The sequence below is a fragment of the Zonotrichia leucophrys genome, chromosome 1, assembly GCF_028769735.1.
Source record: "Zonotrichia leucophrys gambelii isolate GWCS_2022_RI chromosome 1, RI_Zleu_2.0, whole genome shotgun sequence".
NCBI lineage: Eukaryota > Metazoa > Chordata > Aves > Passeriformes > Passerellidae > Zonotrichia > Zonotrichia leucophrys.
Genome location: NC_088169.1, coordinates 107369078 through 107386181, shown reverse-complemented (window position 1 = coordinate 107386181; position 17104 = coordinate 107369078). Strand labels below are relative to the sequence as shown.

Sequence of the window (17104 nt, the reverse complement as noted above, 5' to 3'; positions counted from 1 at the left end):
AATCAAAACCTTAAAATAAATGAGCAGTTGTAATGGGCTGAAAATAGCTGATCTAAAGTAGTTCATTCTACTGGATTAAAGCTCTTTTCAAAAGGTTAGAAATAATTAAGATTCAAGAGGAAACCAAATATATGCTCAGATTTAACAGTGAGTCAGTTGCTAGACCAGTGTTGGCCCCATGGTACCTTCTAACTATGGACTACCACCACTGCAGGAGAGGAAAGTGATAACATCATAAAAATGCAGCCAGAAAACCAGATACCAGAAAAACCACATGAAAGAAATGTAGAAATCTTGACATAAGTAAACTATAAAGAGCAAAATAGAGAAGGAAAGATAAATCTTATTTGCCTTTCGCTTATATTTTTTTAAATTTTTTCTGAGGCACCAATCAACTACCCATCAATTTCAAAAGCTATTTCTTGGTTAATTTTTTTTTTTCAAAATCTGAAGAGAACTGGTTTTCAAACGTATGAAGACACGTGTTGAGGGATCCATCACAGCCCTGACTTTACTCAGTTAGCAGAGCTGAATTTCTGTAAATGCACATAAAATGTGCAGCAGTACAGCAGCCTTTTTCCAATCCATGTCCAAGAAAGCATTGCTGTGTTTAAAATTGTTAAGTAGTAAATCAATAACGACCTGCTTATTAGTTAATTGATAGGCTAATTAACTAATGGCGGTGTCAAATATTAAAAATGTCCTGCAAAAATAGGTCATGAGTGCAATTAATGAATCCTGGAATTCAGTAGCATGTTGCACCACAAAGCCCAAGAACAGTGGATGATTTTGTGATGCTGCGGTGACCAAACCTTTTAATGTCAGAGAAGTGGCAGGCTATAATAACAAAAACCCGTGCACTCCTCAGATACAAGAAAAGAAACCAAAGAGGGCTGTGGAGGTCTGACAGGCAGGAAGTGTGTTAAGTGCAACAGAGAGTGACAGAGGTTGATTCTGCTTGCCAAAAGCACACATAAAATTGTTATTTTCCAAGCAGACTCGACCTGATGCAGACAGATGTGAGGGAGCCCAGATAACAGCAAGGGAAGGCTACAACTGAATTTCCTCTGAGAAGACATTTTCTGAACTAACAGTCAAAGAGCAATAGGACATCATAGAGAATGAGGAGCAAAGACACTTAGCAACAGTTATTGATGATGTATGAAAAGAGATACTACAGATAAAACACCTAATGAAGATGTAAGAAAATGAAATGCTATAACTAAGGACATTTTCAGACAATCACTTATAGACACATTCCACAAAATATATGAGCACAAGCTGAAACATAAAAATGTAACCAGAGCTACACATATCAAAGGATGAGACTTAGATGATAAAATTTTAACATGTGTGCCATTAATTTCAGGGCCCAAGAGTTTTGTGTTATATATTCTATTGTCTATATAGAGACATATAAAACCATATACAGAACGCTTTTTGTTTTCAGTGCCATGGTCTGTGAGACTATGGATGTTTTAAAAGAACTTTTAATTTCTATTTGCTCACATAGCTTTGTCCATTTGCTAACTTCAGCTGTTACACAACATACAATGCACATGGAAATTTGGGTGTGACAATTTCAAGGTATGTGTAGTAGCTGGTTTTCATTTGTTTTGTTAATTAGTCAAAAAAAAATCTCGTTCTAGGTATGAAATATACTGAAAATCTGCAAAAGGCCACAGTGTGTGAATAGAGCTATTGTTCTGCACACTCATATACATACCAGTTTTTCAAAAATTACCTACATTTTTATTATCAGACTGCCAGTTTTCTAGGCTAACCCTATAAAAAGCTCTGTTCCCAAACTTCTCCATATTTCTTTGGACAGCAAGTGTTAGTAAGGCTGGGAATAGTGTGGTGTGGCTCTGGGTCACTCCCCCTTCTCCTCTCTTCCAGCAGCTGTTCTAGGAGGGACCTGTCATGATGGCAGTGTAGTTCTGTTCCTTCAGGGACATGAGTTTTACTGAGATGTCATGATCCCACCTGGAGTTGTGCATCCATTTCTGGGGTCCCTGGCACAAGGCAGACAGGGGCCTGTGTGCCCAGAGAGGAGCCACAACAATGATTAGAGTGTTGGAACCCTTCTTCTGTGAGGACAGGCTGGGACAACTGGGATTGTTCTCTGCAGCCTGGAGAAGACAGGGCTTTGGGAAGATCTTCCTGCAGCATTTCAATATATAAAGTGGGGTCGTTACAAAGGCAGAAAGGGGCTCTCTGATAAGGCCTGCAGTGACAGGACAAGAAGCAATATTTTCAAACTGAGAGAAGGTTTAGATTACATATAAGGAAGAAATTCTTTACCATGAGGGTGATAAAGTACTGGAACAGATTGCCCAAAGAAGCTGTGGATGTCCCAGTCCTGGAAGTGATCAAGGCCAGGCTGGATGGGGCTCTGAGCAACCTGGTCTAGTAGGAAGTGTCCCTGTTCATGGTAGGGGGACTAAAACAAGATGACCTCTAAAAGTCCCTCCTAGTCCAAACCATTCTATGCTACTTCTGGTTGCTGGAAGCAACTTTTTATATAGAAACTTCTAACTGATGAAGTCAGCAAAACACCCTGAGACACGTTCAGCACCCCAGCTGTGTGTGACCAGGGAGCTCAAGGCAAAACCTCTACATTATTTCTACTGATTCCTGAGCTATTCAGTTTCCCTGCATAAAGAATTTCTTTTTCCCAGTAAATCCCATTTTGCTCTGACCTGCAGAGGTGTAGACATTGCCCAGAAGGCATGGGAGTGCTGGAGCCCAGCCTGGGCACCTCAGGCCACCATACAGCTGTGTTAACACAGCACACGTGGTAACTGCTTGTTTAAAGGCATCCACTGGCCTCCTGCTTTCCAAATCAGATGCACATTTGTTTTACTCTGAATAAAGGCAGAATAAGAGATGCTGACGTTCCTTTCAGATCAACTGTGCATTTTGAAATGGGATGAAACAGGCTTTTAGTGTCTCCTTTACATGCAGCTCACTATGTGTTTTCCAAGAGTACATTTGAGTTTTTACGCTTTCTGGCAACTGTAAATTTTACTCTTGCTGACAGCAGCAGTAAATGCTTTATGCAGAACAAAATCAGCTCTGTGGAAAGTTGAACTCTGTTTTCTAGCTCCATAAAATATCTCTTGGTGCTAATGCAAACAGAAAGCTTCTTTGCTCTCAGGGAAAGGTGAGGAGAACAGAGGTGCCAGCTTCCAGTAGACTGCCTGCTACTGCTTTTAGTGGCATTTTGCTAGCAATAAAAATTCTTTTTTTTTTTTTGTAAATTGTACTGTTGCTTTACTTAAAAATAATAATAAAAAAAGTCTAATGCACCTGTGAAATAAAAGCTGCTCACAACAAACCTGGCACTCCTGAGAATTCCATTAGACACTTTTCTGCATCTACCAGCCTCTATGTGTTGTAGAGATGTTTTTCTTTACAAGACCATCCAGCACATATTAATGCTAAGCCCCTGCTCCTCTGCAGCTTTTTAATGGAATAGGGATAGACTGCTTAGGTTTCTGAAGTGTGGGTGACATTCTTGGGGACTGATGCTACTTCAGCTGAAATCAGTTACAGAATTCTTTCAGCCTTTGTACAGGAGATATTATCTTCTCTTGGATATTCTGAACACTGTCATAATTACACAGCAAGAGTGGCCACGGATTTTGGTGGAATTGATGGAATAGAAGGGACAATAGTCATTGCACCATCAAAACAAGGAAGAATAATAGAAGTGTTTGAACGCAGAATCTAAATATGATCACACATCCAAAAGCTAGACTTTGATTTTACTTTCCTCCATCATAAATGCCTATATATTTAAATGTATGCACCTGGAATAAACCTTTAAGTTTAAATATTTTATTTTTGGGCAGAAAACACTAAAAAAAGGAGGAAAAACCACACGTAGATATTCAGCACTTCACAGGTCCAATGATAATTAATGACCTTCATAAACATCTAATGAAAAATGAATTTATGTCACTTAGCCAAATTTATTTCTGTTTGCATTCCATCCTTTTAGATTTTTTTTTTTGTTTCCATATTGCTGAAAGGCACAAAAAATCTCAAATTTATTCAAGCTGTTAGAAAAGAAATGTGCACAGAACATTAAGTAGTTGCTCAAATGTTGCTGAGCAGTAAAATACTATGATAAAGTGGCAACTTGCTGTGTCTCTATTACTTCTTCAGCACTAAAATTAATTTATGATCAGTCATCAATTCATTTACATGTCATTTTATGCTAAATCTATCGTTGCTGATGAATGCATATCCCTAGATCCATTAAGCTAGAGTAAAGTCTGTGCTTTATAATATGACCCTGCTAATTGTTGCATTACCATTTTTATGAGATACAAAAAGTAGCAGTTTCCTATTTTCTGAGCACATATTTAATCCATGAAGCACATTCTTCCTATTAAATGCAATCTGTCTAACTGCTTATAAACCAGAATCTTTTGCAATAGGTATCCCTAAGCAAATCAATACAAATATTGAGCTGAGCCATGGTAAAATATGGCTCATGAAAATGATATTGTGCAGTTTTCAAGAATTATTCCATTTGTGCTCAGACACAGTGAATGATCAACTTTTTCCACACAGACAGTGATCAGTGAGTCTTTTAATCAAGACTAAAACATGTCAAATAAGGGATATTCTTCCTTGCTGAGCCACACAATCTGAAGAGATTTTCGTGATTTAGATCTACATAATTCTATTAAAAAAAAATGTAACCCATTTGTTGAGGCACTGTTTGCAAGAATAACTCTCTGTTTATATCAGTTTGTATCAGTTAGATAGAAGAGGTCTTGCTCTAATTTCCATGCTAGTTAATGAGTCAAACTCTTCCCTCAGTTAAAACGCACCAGGACTAAAGATACACAGCTCTCACAACCAGCTGCACTGGTGCTGCAGGAGGAGAAGATAAGGACAGAGCAAAGAAAACCCCCAAAGCATAACACTTTGACCTGAAAAAACCTAGGCTTGCTCTTAGTGACTTCAGTGAGAAGCAAATTAATTTCTTCTAAAATCATCATATGCAATTAATTAAGTGTATTAAAGTAGAATAATGCAACAGACTCTTTGTGGCCATTCATGCCATAACTCTGCACAGCAATTCATTATAAAGGCAAACATTAAACATAAGAGAAAGAAAAAACATATCTCATTGTGTTTCTGAAAGCAAAAAATAACCCTAAATAATTATGAATTAAAAGTTAAGTGAGGAAAAGTTTTACCAATGTTTTTTGGTTCTTTCTCTCTGTCTTTTTTAAGCAGATTCAGTGACTCAGTATCCTAACAAACCATACTGGGAATGAAGCAAAACCTTGGCTTTAGTTTCATATTACATCCCACAAACATGCAAATTTAAACCTCCCTCCTTGAATTCTCTTTGTGATATCTGGAGAATGTTAAGATACAGTTCCTGTGCACTCCTCCTTTCTTTTCACTTTATTATACATGTCAACATTATGTCTCTGCCACCTGCAAAGAGAAAAGCTTAATAGTGCAGATTAAATCCTTGTCTGCATCTTCAGTTAGCTGTGACTAAAACTCAAGGGCCTGGAAGACAACTTGACTTTTAAACAGTTTAAAGGAGCAGCGCCGTGGTGTCAGAGGGATTCAGCAGTTTGTGCTTTGGCTCACAAACAGTGAGCCAGCGCTTGCCCTCAGAGAATCCCACACTTGGCACTGCGGGAAATCCTTGTTCTCAGCTCAGCCATGAAGAACAAAGCCCCATTTCAGCCCAAGAGTGGGCACCTTTGAGGCATTGCTAACACCACAGGGTGAGGAACCTCACCCTGCTCCCGCCACAGCAACTCTGTTTGGAGCAAGTCAGGACCAGGGGATGTCAATTTAGATTTCTCACAAACACTGAACTCCCAGGGCACTTCAGAATGAACAGAAATATTGCTTCATCTGGGTCAGCTGTTCTCATCTGCCTCCATTTTCAAATACGTTTAGAGAAGTGAAAACGTGATCTATAAATTCTTAGAAAAATGCTGGCTGAAGCCACCAAAGGCTCTATGAAAAGAAGTAGCTTATATATTCTCAGCACATGAAAGAACAATTTAGTTGTTCTACAGTATTTTAAAAGCAATCAAACTGAAGAATGAGAAACAGCTTGGGAACAACTGAAGCAATTTGCTATACACTCCTTAACACCATTAAACACAGCCTAGAAGAGTTAACAGAAACAGATAAAGAAAAATTAAAATTATCTTTTGAAAACCAAAATTTGCCCAAGTATAATAGGCAATTCCTTTCCACCATTAGAAAAAAATGCCAAAAAAGCAAAAAACAAGCCCATTACAAACTCTTCTAAAATCAAGGTTTTACCCATATAGTAACTGAGGAAAACAGAAGTAGTTTTGTTACTTGGAGATTTTGCCATCTAACAGACCCTTTATGCTAACACTCTGGGTGTACTCCTGTAAGGCTATCATTCCTAAATTAAGTCAGTCTAAATGTTGGCTAAGTGCTATAGGGGCAGTCTGTAATTTTCCTTCCCCTCCAGCTGCACATTCCCTTCCTGCAGTGCCAGCACACACCTTGCCATGCAGTGAAACAGAGGCAAGGAATGATCCAGCTAGTAATTAAACAAGTAAAAGAAACAGCAAAAGGAAAAACTTAAATTTCAGCTGGATGAGGCCACATGAAGTTAGTGGTGGTGAGTGGAAGCATATTTAGATCACCATAAGTATACTCTACATTATGAAGTTCTGACCAATTTCTTCCAAAATATCAAGAAGCCTTTAACAATCAAGTAATTAGACATTTAACACTCCAAAAATTAAACAAGATTTTGAAGGTTATTCATAAAGGTATAAATTTTAATAAGCACTGAAGTTTCAAATTGGAGCAGGAATACAACTATCCCTTATTTGCTCTAGGGAGGGTGATCCAAACTATAAGGTGAAGATGCAAATGTGGAAACATTCATTTTCTGATTTACAGATACATAAGCATTGCCATATTAATATCTACCAAAATAAAAATGTTTACCAACCTGTTTTTTTAAAATTTATTTATTCCTGTTCTACCAGTCTAAAACTCTTAGTGAATTCCTAACAGAAATGCTTCTGAGCCATTAGTGAGATATGCAAAAATATGCAGAATTATAGCCTGAAGGAGATTACTCTAGAAATTCAAGCAAAGTGAGTTAACATATGCATGCACTAAGAAGTTAACCTTCTCAATTCAGAGATTTAAACTTTAACTCTATGTCCTTCAGTTGCATCTGGATTTCAAATTGCAGCAGCAGGGATACAATTCTTAAATCTTAATTAGACTGGCAAGCAGTCTGGCTCTAGGGTGAAGGAAAACATGGAAGGTGGGATTAAGCTACACACTATTTCATTAAAGAAAGGAAAGGAGGAAAATTATAGTATTGATGCTCCATCAGTGCCATATTCCTGCAGTGTTTTCAGAACAGCAATCTTTAGCATGAGTGCAAAAGCCTTGGAATTTCAGAGGTCCAGACAAAGAAGAAACCTGAGGTGCTATGGTAGGAAGTCGTTCTGAACAAGTCTCCCTTAAGGTAAAACCAGCAATGAGTGTTTGTCTATTGAGATCAATGCCTGAAGCAGCACCCACTGTGACATTGGGGATATTTGGGTCTCCAGCACACCTTCACACTATGGACACAGTACATTATACAGAGGCCCTGGTTCAACCTAAAGAGAACTACACTGATGCTTCCAAAAAGTGCATGATGTCCATGGATATAAAATCCATGTTTTCAAAAAGCAATGCCTTTCACTGCCTAAATTTCACCAACAGCACTTTAATTCATTCAGATTCCATGCATTAATTTATTATAGCAGGTTCCCTTTCTAGGTGCCCTTTGATGATGATGTAGTTTTCCAAGGCATGCAAAGGACAGGAAGAAGTGAGGGAAGGAGGGTCAGAATTATTAGACAGATTTTCTGAAAGAGAACAATTGCTAAATTCACCAATACAAAGGATGTTCAAAATACACATTTTCCTACAAAAATGTTGTATTTACTCTAGAAATAAATGTTGTGCCAATCTGGCTACACTTACTCTGAAGTCCTTAACTTCCTTGTGTTCATCTTAGAAAGCATTTGCCCAGCAGAATATCTAAAAGTGTTTTAAGATAACATTTTTTGCTGCTACTGATTTATGAAATATATATTGCTAAGCTGAGGTCTTCCCCCTCCTTTTTATGTAACTGCCTTGCTTCTATACTAGAATGAACCTTTCATGAAAGCCAGGATATAACTAAATTTTCTTTCAAGTCTTAAAGCTTTTTAAAATTCATGAATTTCCTTATCATTTTTTAGCAAAGCAAAGTATTTCCAAATCCTTCTTTAACTTTAGCGTTTAGCATTAACATTTTAAATGCTTCAGAAATCGAGTGGAATAAATTTTCACTTAGAAAGTGCCCAAATGGTGATGTATTTAACTGGTAGTAACAAGTTGGTGTCAGTGTGTTTGGTTACCTGTTACAGAGCTGTCTAGATTGTCCATACTGGAGCCTGGAGTATGCTCTAGACCTCTTAGTGGCCTGCTGAGTTCTACAGTTTCTTCTTCAATGTCATCCTCATCGTCGTCGTCATCTGGAACATCTGTTTCCAAATCTGAAATGAGGTTTCCAGATACGTATCCTAGGGGAGGAACTGGAGCCTGAGGAGGTTGTGTATTGCTTTGGATGTGCCTACACAAACAAACAGGAGAAGTTATCAGAATGGACGAGACTTTGCAGCCCATGGTCAATAAAACACACTTTCAACATGAACTACATTTACAAAACGTGCTTGGTCAGGCCAAACTCAAGAAAATTCAGTTCAATTATTCACTGCAGCTTCTAATACCAGAGTGCTTGCACACTTTCCAGTCTAAAATAAAAAGAATCAAGATAAAATCCTCTAGGATGGGGAAGGTGAGGAGTGTCATCTCACAGACAAAGAGTGATAGACACAGAGGCTGCATATATCAGGAAAGAAACCCATGGAAAACACAATTCTGAATCCCAGCCTAGCACATAAGTGTCTCACCCAATATTCCCCCTTGCAAATCACACATTGAACCAAAGTTAAATCTCACTCCTTCCGCTTAAACAGATGCAGAGCCCGAAGCAAAAGTCACCCTAAAGAGGGGGAAATGGCCAGTAGGACAGAAGAAATTTTCAAGTCCAATGAATGCATCATCAGCGAGGCCTTTTCATTTTGCTTTATTCCAAGAAGTTTAATTGATTTAATTGCAGCAGTATTAGGGCATGCATGTGTGAAATTACTCCATGCAGCAATTACATAAAGCAAAAAGAAAAAGAAAAAAGAAGACAAAAAACCACCCACAGGATAGCTAAATGGCCACAGGCAAGGATGGGATTCAGAGTTTGATGTGCCTGGTCTCTGAGAGAAAAGAAAACCATCAGTTTTAGCATTCCCCACAGCACAACAGGTACACAGCAAGCTGCGCCAGGGGACCCAGGCATGACTGGCCTTGGCACAAGAGCATGTACCACACTTGAAATCGCTAACTTAGGCACGTGGGAATCCTTGGGTGGCTCTACATGAGGTGCCATGACCTGATTTGAATCGGCAGCACTCTGGATGGGATCCAGGATTCTGCTGGTCTCTTGCTTGGACATCAGGAAAACTGAAGAAATCACAATTGTCACCTGTTTGGCTCCCAGTTATAATACATTTTCAGTGGAAACCTTGTGCTGAATTATTGTCTGCATGAATGAATTCCCTTTATTCAATAAGTATTTTATTTAAAATTTTCATCATGTAAATCTATCAGATATGAGAATATCATGGTAAATGCTATGTACCACTGGAAACTTTCTCCACCTCAGTGTAGGTTTTAACTTATTGCTTATTCTGAATCTAATTTCCAGAACAAGTGCTTCCTTTCTGACATACAACCTCCTTCTGATTAACAGTTATTGAACACTTTTCTGCCTGGACACCAGGTTTTTAGTGTTCTACACTGTGTTCAAAACACTGGGGCACTAAAGGGCACTACCATCTAACTAACCCTCAATAAACAATGTGATTAGCTCCTAATCAAGCAAAATGCTTAAGTATATGTTTAATGTTCAGCCTGTGATAGAACAATTGAAGTCAATTTCTCATGTACTCACAGTTAAGCATATACTTAAGTGATTTGCTGGATCAAGGCCATAATGATTATGTACTTTTCCAGTAATCTCTAATGGGCTCTTTCTTAAATTCCTAGTTGGCTGATGTCTGTATTTCTCAGTTGCTACTCCCATAGTACCCTGACAGGTCTCATTTTGCTGTTTAGTTTTCCCCTGTCTCTACAATGGACAGGTGAACTTTGTGAAAAGAACACTGAAAAAATATTCCTTCCCAGTCAAAACAATGGAAGACTTTCTACTAACTTTGACTAGCATGATACATATCCAGCCAAAGAACAAAAATATATTAAAAATTCCATGTAATAAAAATCACTTGTATGTAAAAATCACCCTCAGCATTTAGCCCAATACTCAAAAGGTATGAAAAAAAGGTTATGTTCTTGTTTTGTTTTGGTTATTTTTTTCAGAGTTTCAGGCTCAAATACTGTGACTTTACACAAGAGCAACATTAAAATCTGTATAATCCTAAGCACAGTATGAAACTTCCTGATCCATTTTCATTCCCCCAAAAAGGGAGCAAGACCTTCCCTGCCAGGTACATGAGGCTTTGGTCCAGCGTCCTGCTCCGTTATCCGCGTCTGCGCTGGTCTGGGGGTTTGGAGGGCGTAGGAAAGGTACCAGCTGCACAATGCAGCAGCCACTGCCTGTGCTGGCAGGGTGTGCATCTGTGTGCTGGCTCAGAAGGCAGTGCCTTCAACAGGCCAGGTCTGGCTGCTGCCTGGGATTTGGGTCAGTCCCACAGGCAGGCTGGGGTCGGAGCTTGGCAGCGCGGCGCTGCAGCGGGACCGGGGTACCCTGTTGATCGAGTGCAGATTGCAGACAAGCCCTGAGGCTTCCACGGTGCCCAGGGAAAACAGCTGGCTTTGGTTTGGCACCGCCTGCCTACCTGCCTGATGTATTTATGGGAGCTCAAGCTGAATAACTTTGTGGCTTTATTTAGCAGGGAAGAAAGAAAGGCTGCTCCTCTGCTGGCAGCGTGCCATTCGGTAACTAGCTCTGCTCCGCTCCGCCGAGAGTCGCGGGCTTTGTCTGGGTAGAGGAGTTGTAAAAGGACAACTGCTGCTCAGGGAACATCCAGGAACCAACTGACCTTCACCACGTCCCCAGCCTGGTGCACTTGACAAGTTCTTTCTCAGTCCCTGAAGAGATTGCTTCTGTTTGCTTTGCAGGGGAAATGTTACTGTGGTATTTGCTTATTCTTCCTTTAAAGAGGCATAAAGCACTCTGAAACACTAGATCCATCCTATAAATACTAACGACTTGCTTTCTGCTGTTTCTGGGTTTTTCCTACGGATCAGAAATTCTCATGGTAGTTTAAAGTACAGAGATGCAAATAATTCATTCTCATGTGACACAGTGTAAAAGTTGCCACATTGCTATTTCAATAAACTATCATTACTTTTAATCAGGAATTTAGAATATTATTATTTTTGAAAATCCTAAAAAATTCCTGTCTTCTGCTAACCTGAAAAGAGAGCACTCACAACTGTACAAAAGCTGTCAGGAGGTGTGTATTAACTACTTAGCCAAACACATGCAAAATTTTGGAGGAATACTGTTTTTACATATTTTCAGACAAAATTTAGCATATTACCAAGTGTTATGATTTAAAAAGCACATATGGATGTTTACAGCCTTCCAGCTGTGGGTAGAGTTTTTCTATTTCTTCTTCCATTTTACTTCTTTGGAAACACAATTGAAACGCTGTTGAACAAGGTCATTATTTACGTCAAAAAGGAATGTAGTATTGTTGTTGTTATTATTAATATTATTATTTCATTTCCCTGATCACAGGTGACCCGTTCAAACATTTACCATGTCTGCTTTGCTATATCAAACTGGTAAGCCCTTGTTAACTCATCAAGGTGAGCTTGAAGCATTGGCTGCATCTCCTCTCGTGGGGAAGGCGTGAGAGTTGCAGTCGACTGCTGCCCAAAGGAGATGGCAGGAGATGAAGCTACTCCCCGGACAGGAGGTGTGGGGACACGATCATCATCTTCCTCAAGCTCATCTTCCATGCCCTGATGCAGGTAGGTCTGAACTGGCAAAGGTGGACACCAACCATCACTGTCATATCTACAATAAAAACCAAATAAACTTAGTGTATATCAAAACTCATCTCTGCTGCACAGTAGAGAATATAGAGGGTATACAGGATTACTGATTCAGTTGGAAACCTTGCTCACAGTGTGAGTCCTAAAATTTAATAAAAATAGGGTCTTAATTGCCTAGATTGTCCTCACTGAGTCAGTTTAATTTTTCCCATAACACCTAAGCAACTTGAACAAGATATGCAACAGAAAAATTACTGACCCATTATCACATTCATTAATGGTGATTAGATAATGTTACACCACAATCAACAACAAAAATGAACTAACTCGCTTCCAGGATCGTTAATGTAGCAGAATGAATATTGACCTGGACAGGAAAATAGCAGCATTCTTAAAAGGCAGAGCAAGCTTTATGTAGTAGCACTTATGCACTTATTTCACAGAATCCCAGAAACAGCTGAATTGAAATTGACCCACAAAGATCACCAAGTGCAACTCCTGGCCCCGCACAGCACCATGGCCAAGAGTAACACCACGAGCCCAAGAGCATTATCCACTTACTTCCATCCTCCCCTTTATCTGTCTATAAATTTACCATTTGTTTCTGGTTTGGAACCTAAACAAAAAGCTACACTTTGCTCATAAATTCTGGTCTTCCCACCCTGCACACAGTATCTCCTATGACATGCAATACATCCATGTCACAGCAGCACTGACCCCAAGCATATGCTGTGTCACAGAACCAGCTGATAAAGTACATTAGCACACATGTTGACAGCTCTGCCAGCACCCCCACCTCCTAACCAATCTGTACTGGGACTTACCTAGACAGTGCTACATTTCTGAACACTTTCAACACACCTGCCCAAAGCAAATGGAAAGATTATCCACTAGGAGTATTCTTGAATAATAAAAAATTCTTCTTTCTTCAGACATAAAGGGTGTCCTGGTAGGAGTTTGTGGGTTTTGTTGCCTTATACCAAAGGTGTAAGGAGTGGTGCTATATTTGATCAGGGCTAGAAACAAAAGCTTTGTATTTTATTACCACTTCTTACACAAGTTTTGCCAGCAAGTCAATTCTTTTCAGTCTCTGCACTCATGAGAGGATCTTTCAATTCAGTGTTGTATGACAGTATCATCCTGGGATACTGTCCCTTAGAGACTCTGGCATCATTCCAGGTGGATAGGCCTTAGTGACTGTGGCCATTCCCTGTGCATTACCTCCCCAGAGTAATTCACTTATCTGAACACAACTTCAGTTGTATCCAGCTTTGCTGACAATCACACCACTCAAATCTCAACTGTCTACTTTTTCCATCTTCAAAACATCCAGTCAGGCATCAGTCCCTGGAGCATCAATACACATTTCTTCTTAACTTCTAGTGTATTCCAAAACAATTCAGGATACACAGTTGCTTTTCTTTTTCCCCCTCAAAACATAACCAGACAGCCACAAGCTCTCACAGCTCCTTCACTGTCAAACCATCACACACTCTAAAGGCCATTTCCCAAGCATCATCTAAGTCACTTTATCTTCTTTCCACCTTCAAGGACTGCTGACAAGGTCCTTTTTTCTGCAATGCAGGCAGGCAGTGCATTGCATGATAGAGTTAATTTCTCAAACCGGCTTAAAAATACTCCTTTAAAGCTTCTGATTTGGAAGGAAGGATTTACCAATTTCCCAAAGAAAAATGAATTATTGTCAATTTTCTCAAGTGTGAAGCCAGGTTATGAAAAGGCTGGGAACACTGAGATGGAGAAGTTGCAAAACCTGTATTATGAACAGAACATTTACTTTCAGCAAAACCCAAAGATTTCTTAAATTAACTAAACTACTTTTTCCTTATTCAGAAGTCTTCAGTCTGCATTTAAACACACAGATTCAGGACAGCTGACTCAGTAATCCAAAAGTCCATGGAAGATATATCTGGTAATTCACACTTGCATAAATTTAAATCTCTGTATGTGTAGATATAACCATAAAAAGATATACTAACACATATGAGCACAGAAGTGAAAATAAAGGCTGCTTCTTAACATCTGGCCTCTAGGAGAGGTTGAGTGATTGATCATTACCATTTTCATAACACAGAGATTTAACAAAATGTTACATGATACATATTCGTCCTAAGCAAACAATTAAGATATGACCAGCTGTAATTTGTCCTTCCAAACAATATTTACTCAGGACATTTGCAACCAAGGCTGAAGGGACCGTCCTAAATCAAGCTGTGAAAACTGTGCAGTGAAACAGATCTCTTGCTTCCTTTTGCTCTCTCAACCTCATGCTTTGCTATAATGCCTTTTTCTTTAAAAGGACAGGGGAAAAAGTCACTCCCTGGTGACTCTGCAATGATGAATAAACGAGCTTTGGATGTCCTCGCCTTCTGACCCTACTCACTTCAAATCCCCAAATGTTCAACTTGGTAGCAAAAAGGTTTCTTAGTAAAGAGGTTGCTCAGTGAAAAGATTCTGCAAAAGTACTGTACCTTTACCCCAATTTTGTTTGAAATGGAAAGCAGGAGATTGAGAGTCAAGATTTCAGGTACAAGATCCTTTGTCTTCTTAACATAAGGTATCTGCAAAGCCACAAGCCTTAACCTTCATTTTAGAGAAAAACAAAACAAAACAAAAATCCCCAAAAACAACAACCCTCCAAAACCAACAAAGAAAAAAAAAAGGAACAAGTAAACCTAACAGACTACATAGTAACTACAGGTCACATAAGTGATACAGCTATAGAAACATCTGTTATCACCACAGTGATTATTGGTAACATCCATGTTCTTTTTCATTTTTTGAGTAAATCTAATGTGGTAAAAAAGCCACTTTTTCAAGTACACTTATTGAAATCTAAGTCCCTTAACTTCATTAGCAACCTCTGATTGCAATTTCATTATAATTAAGACCCTAATAAGTTCTGGTTAACAAACATGAGCTTCTATTTTTCTAATAAGTTTTATTGTACTGTCAGCACTTCTATTCTATGTTAATCTTTTACTATTAAAGTCCTAAATCCATTAAATTAATAGATTTGTTCCTTTAAAATATAAAATGAAAGTGATAGATACAGAGCCCATTCTGTAAAAACTGTGTTTCATTACACACATTGTTGCAACAAATGAAGTTTCCCTCCCTGGAACTCACTAGAAAGGACTTTTTTAAGTAAAAGATACTACTTCCTTAACTTTTCCTAGAGACAGACAGATAAGTATCAAATAAACAAGTATCAAAAACAAGACCAACCCCTAAATACAGAAGGATTATTAGTATTGGAAGCATCCTCAGAAAGTACAGGCATTGCAGATTCCATCTTCATCAAAGGTGGTTGCAAATTACTGTAGCTCCAGACTGAGACTCTAAGTCCAACCTTCAGATTTTTTTCTGTGTTTGGTGAAATGCATGTTACAAGGTCTTGCTACCACCATTGCTAATGAGACATTAAAAAAGCAGAGAAGAGTAATTCAAAGCATAATCAGAGGAAAAAACTAAGTCTGGATGGTTGTGAACCTGGAGGCTGGTGATTACCTTCTCCTTAAATAACCAATGTTGTCTTGGTGACCAACATCATTCCTTCCAGCTAAATTACAGATGCTTTATGCAACTGAGGAGTCAAGCCCTGTGTCACAAGGGATTCCTCTATAAGGTATTTCCATTTAACTTTAATGCTACTTCATTGTTCTGAAGAAAATCCAAGTGGTTCGCCTTCTGCTGCATAATAGTTTTAGTGAAATGGTTGCACATGTGTTTTAAGGATATAAACTGATAAAGACAAAATTATTATACGATGAAACAAGTTAAAATTTATTTTAGCCTCTTATAACAGAATACAGAAGACAATGATTAAATGAACTTTTTGTTTTGAGATTTAAACAACATTCACAATCAGTAAGGTTATTAATTTTCCATTACTTTGAAATTTTAACTGTACAGCCTGAATGGGCCTTAATTTTAAGAAGAACTTCACTGACTAATACAGTCATTTATTGCTCATTATAAGAGTCAAAGGAGTTGGTATAAACTGCAACAATATGGAATTTTTCTAACTTTAATTATGAAAGTAGTAATGATCAATTCCCCCTTATAATTGAGATAACAGTTGAAATATTTTTATTCAGTAAAGCTATTACAATGTATTCTTAAAAATGTTTCATCCTTGGGAAATATTGATTAATCCATGTATTGAAACAGACAGAAATTTGTCCCGGACAGAAAAATGATTCTCAAAGACTCCAACAGAGCTACCCACAGTAAACTATGTTTTTATATACTCTGATTTACCTCCAGAGTTTGATAACCTGGTATATCACATAATTACACTTTATAAAAAGCAATTCGTAACTGTTGTCTGTGTAGGAAATGTCTCTTTCCTTTCTTTAGCACTTCTTGTCTGATTTTGTGTCCTTGAGAACAAGTTTGAGCTATGCAAAATTATGTTGAAGGTTCCAGATACTTGAAAGTTGTTTGAATAATAACAAAAAATCCTATAATTAGCATGCCTTCCTCAACTGTGAAATTTCTTCTAAAAGCCGATGAGAAGATTATTATCCATTGGTTGATCTTCAAAAATTAATCCAATTTGGTGGGGTTTTTTTTGTTCTGTTGGCTCTAATATTTTTAAACATCAAAGCAGTGAAAAAATACACAGAGCCAGATTATGTCATCCTTACTCACTCTGAGTCCCATCAGCTGCATGCAATCCCAGAATTCAATTAAGCTACCTGTGAAGTGAGACACTTCTCAGCATGAGAAAGCACTGAAGCCCTACATGGTGATGAAGCAAGGTCACTTTTGTTTCCATCTTCAGCCACTATCCAGAGAAGCTATTCAAACATTCCTCCTCCACAGCCTTGAATCAGTCTACAGGATAAGTTGTTCTCTTTTTTTTTTTTTTTAACAAAACAGAATAATATTGTCACTTATCAAAATTAAAAAA

General features: G+C 38.3%; 1 protein-coding gene across 5 annotated transcripts in view; it reads right to left on the bottom strand.

The window, feature by feature from the left end:
- The window catches only part of ROBO2 (roundabout guidance receptor 2), a 1045391-nt gene that overhangs the window by 26067 nt on the left and 1002220 nt on the right, over positions 1-17104 (bottom strand). For all 5 annotated transcript variants that reach the window (XM_064726845.1, XM_064726828.1, XM_064726854.1 and 2 more), the window contains 2 exons: positions 11930-12190; positions 8448-8662 (listed from right to left, as the gene is read on the bottom strand). In XM_064726845.1, coding sequence (XP_064582915.1) covers positions 8448-8662; positions 11930-12190 — 476 coding nt within the window. The remainder of the gene's footprint in view (positions 1-8447; positions 8663-11929; positions 12191-17104) is intronic.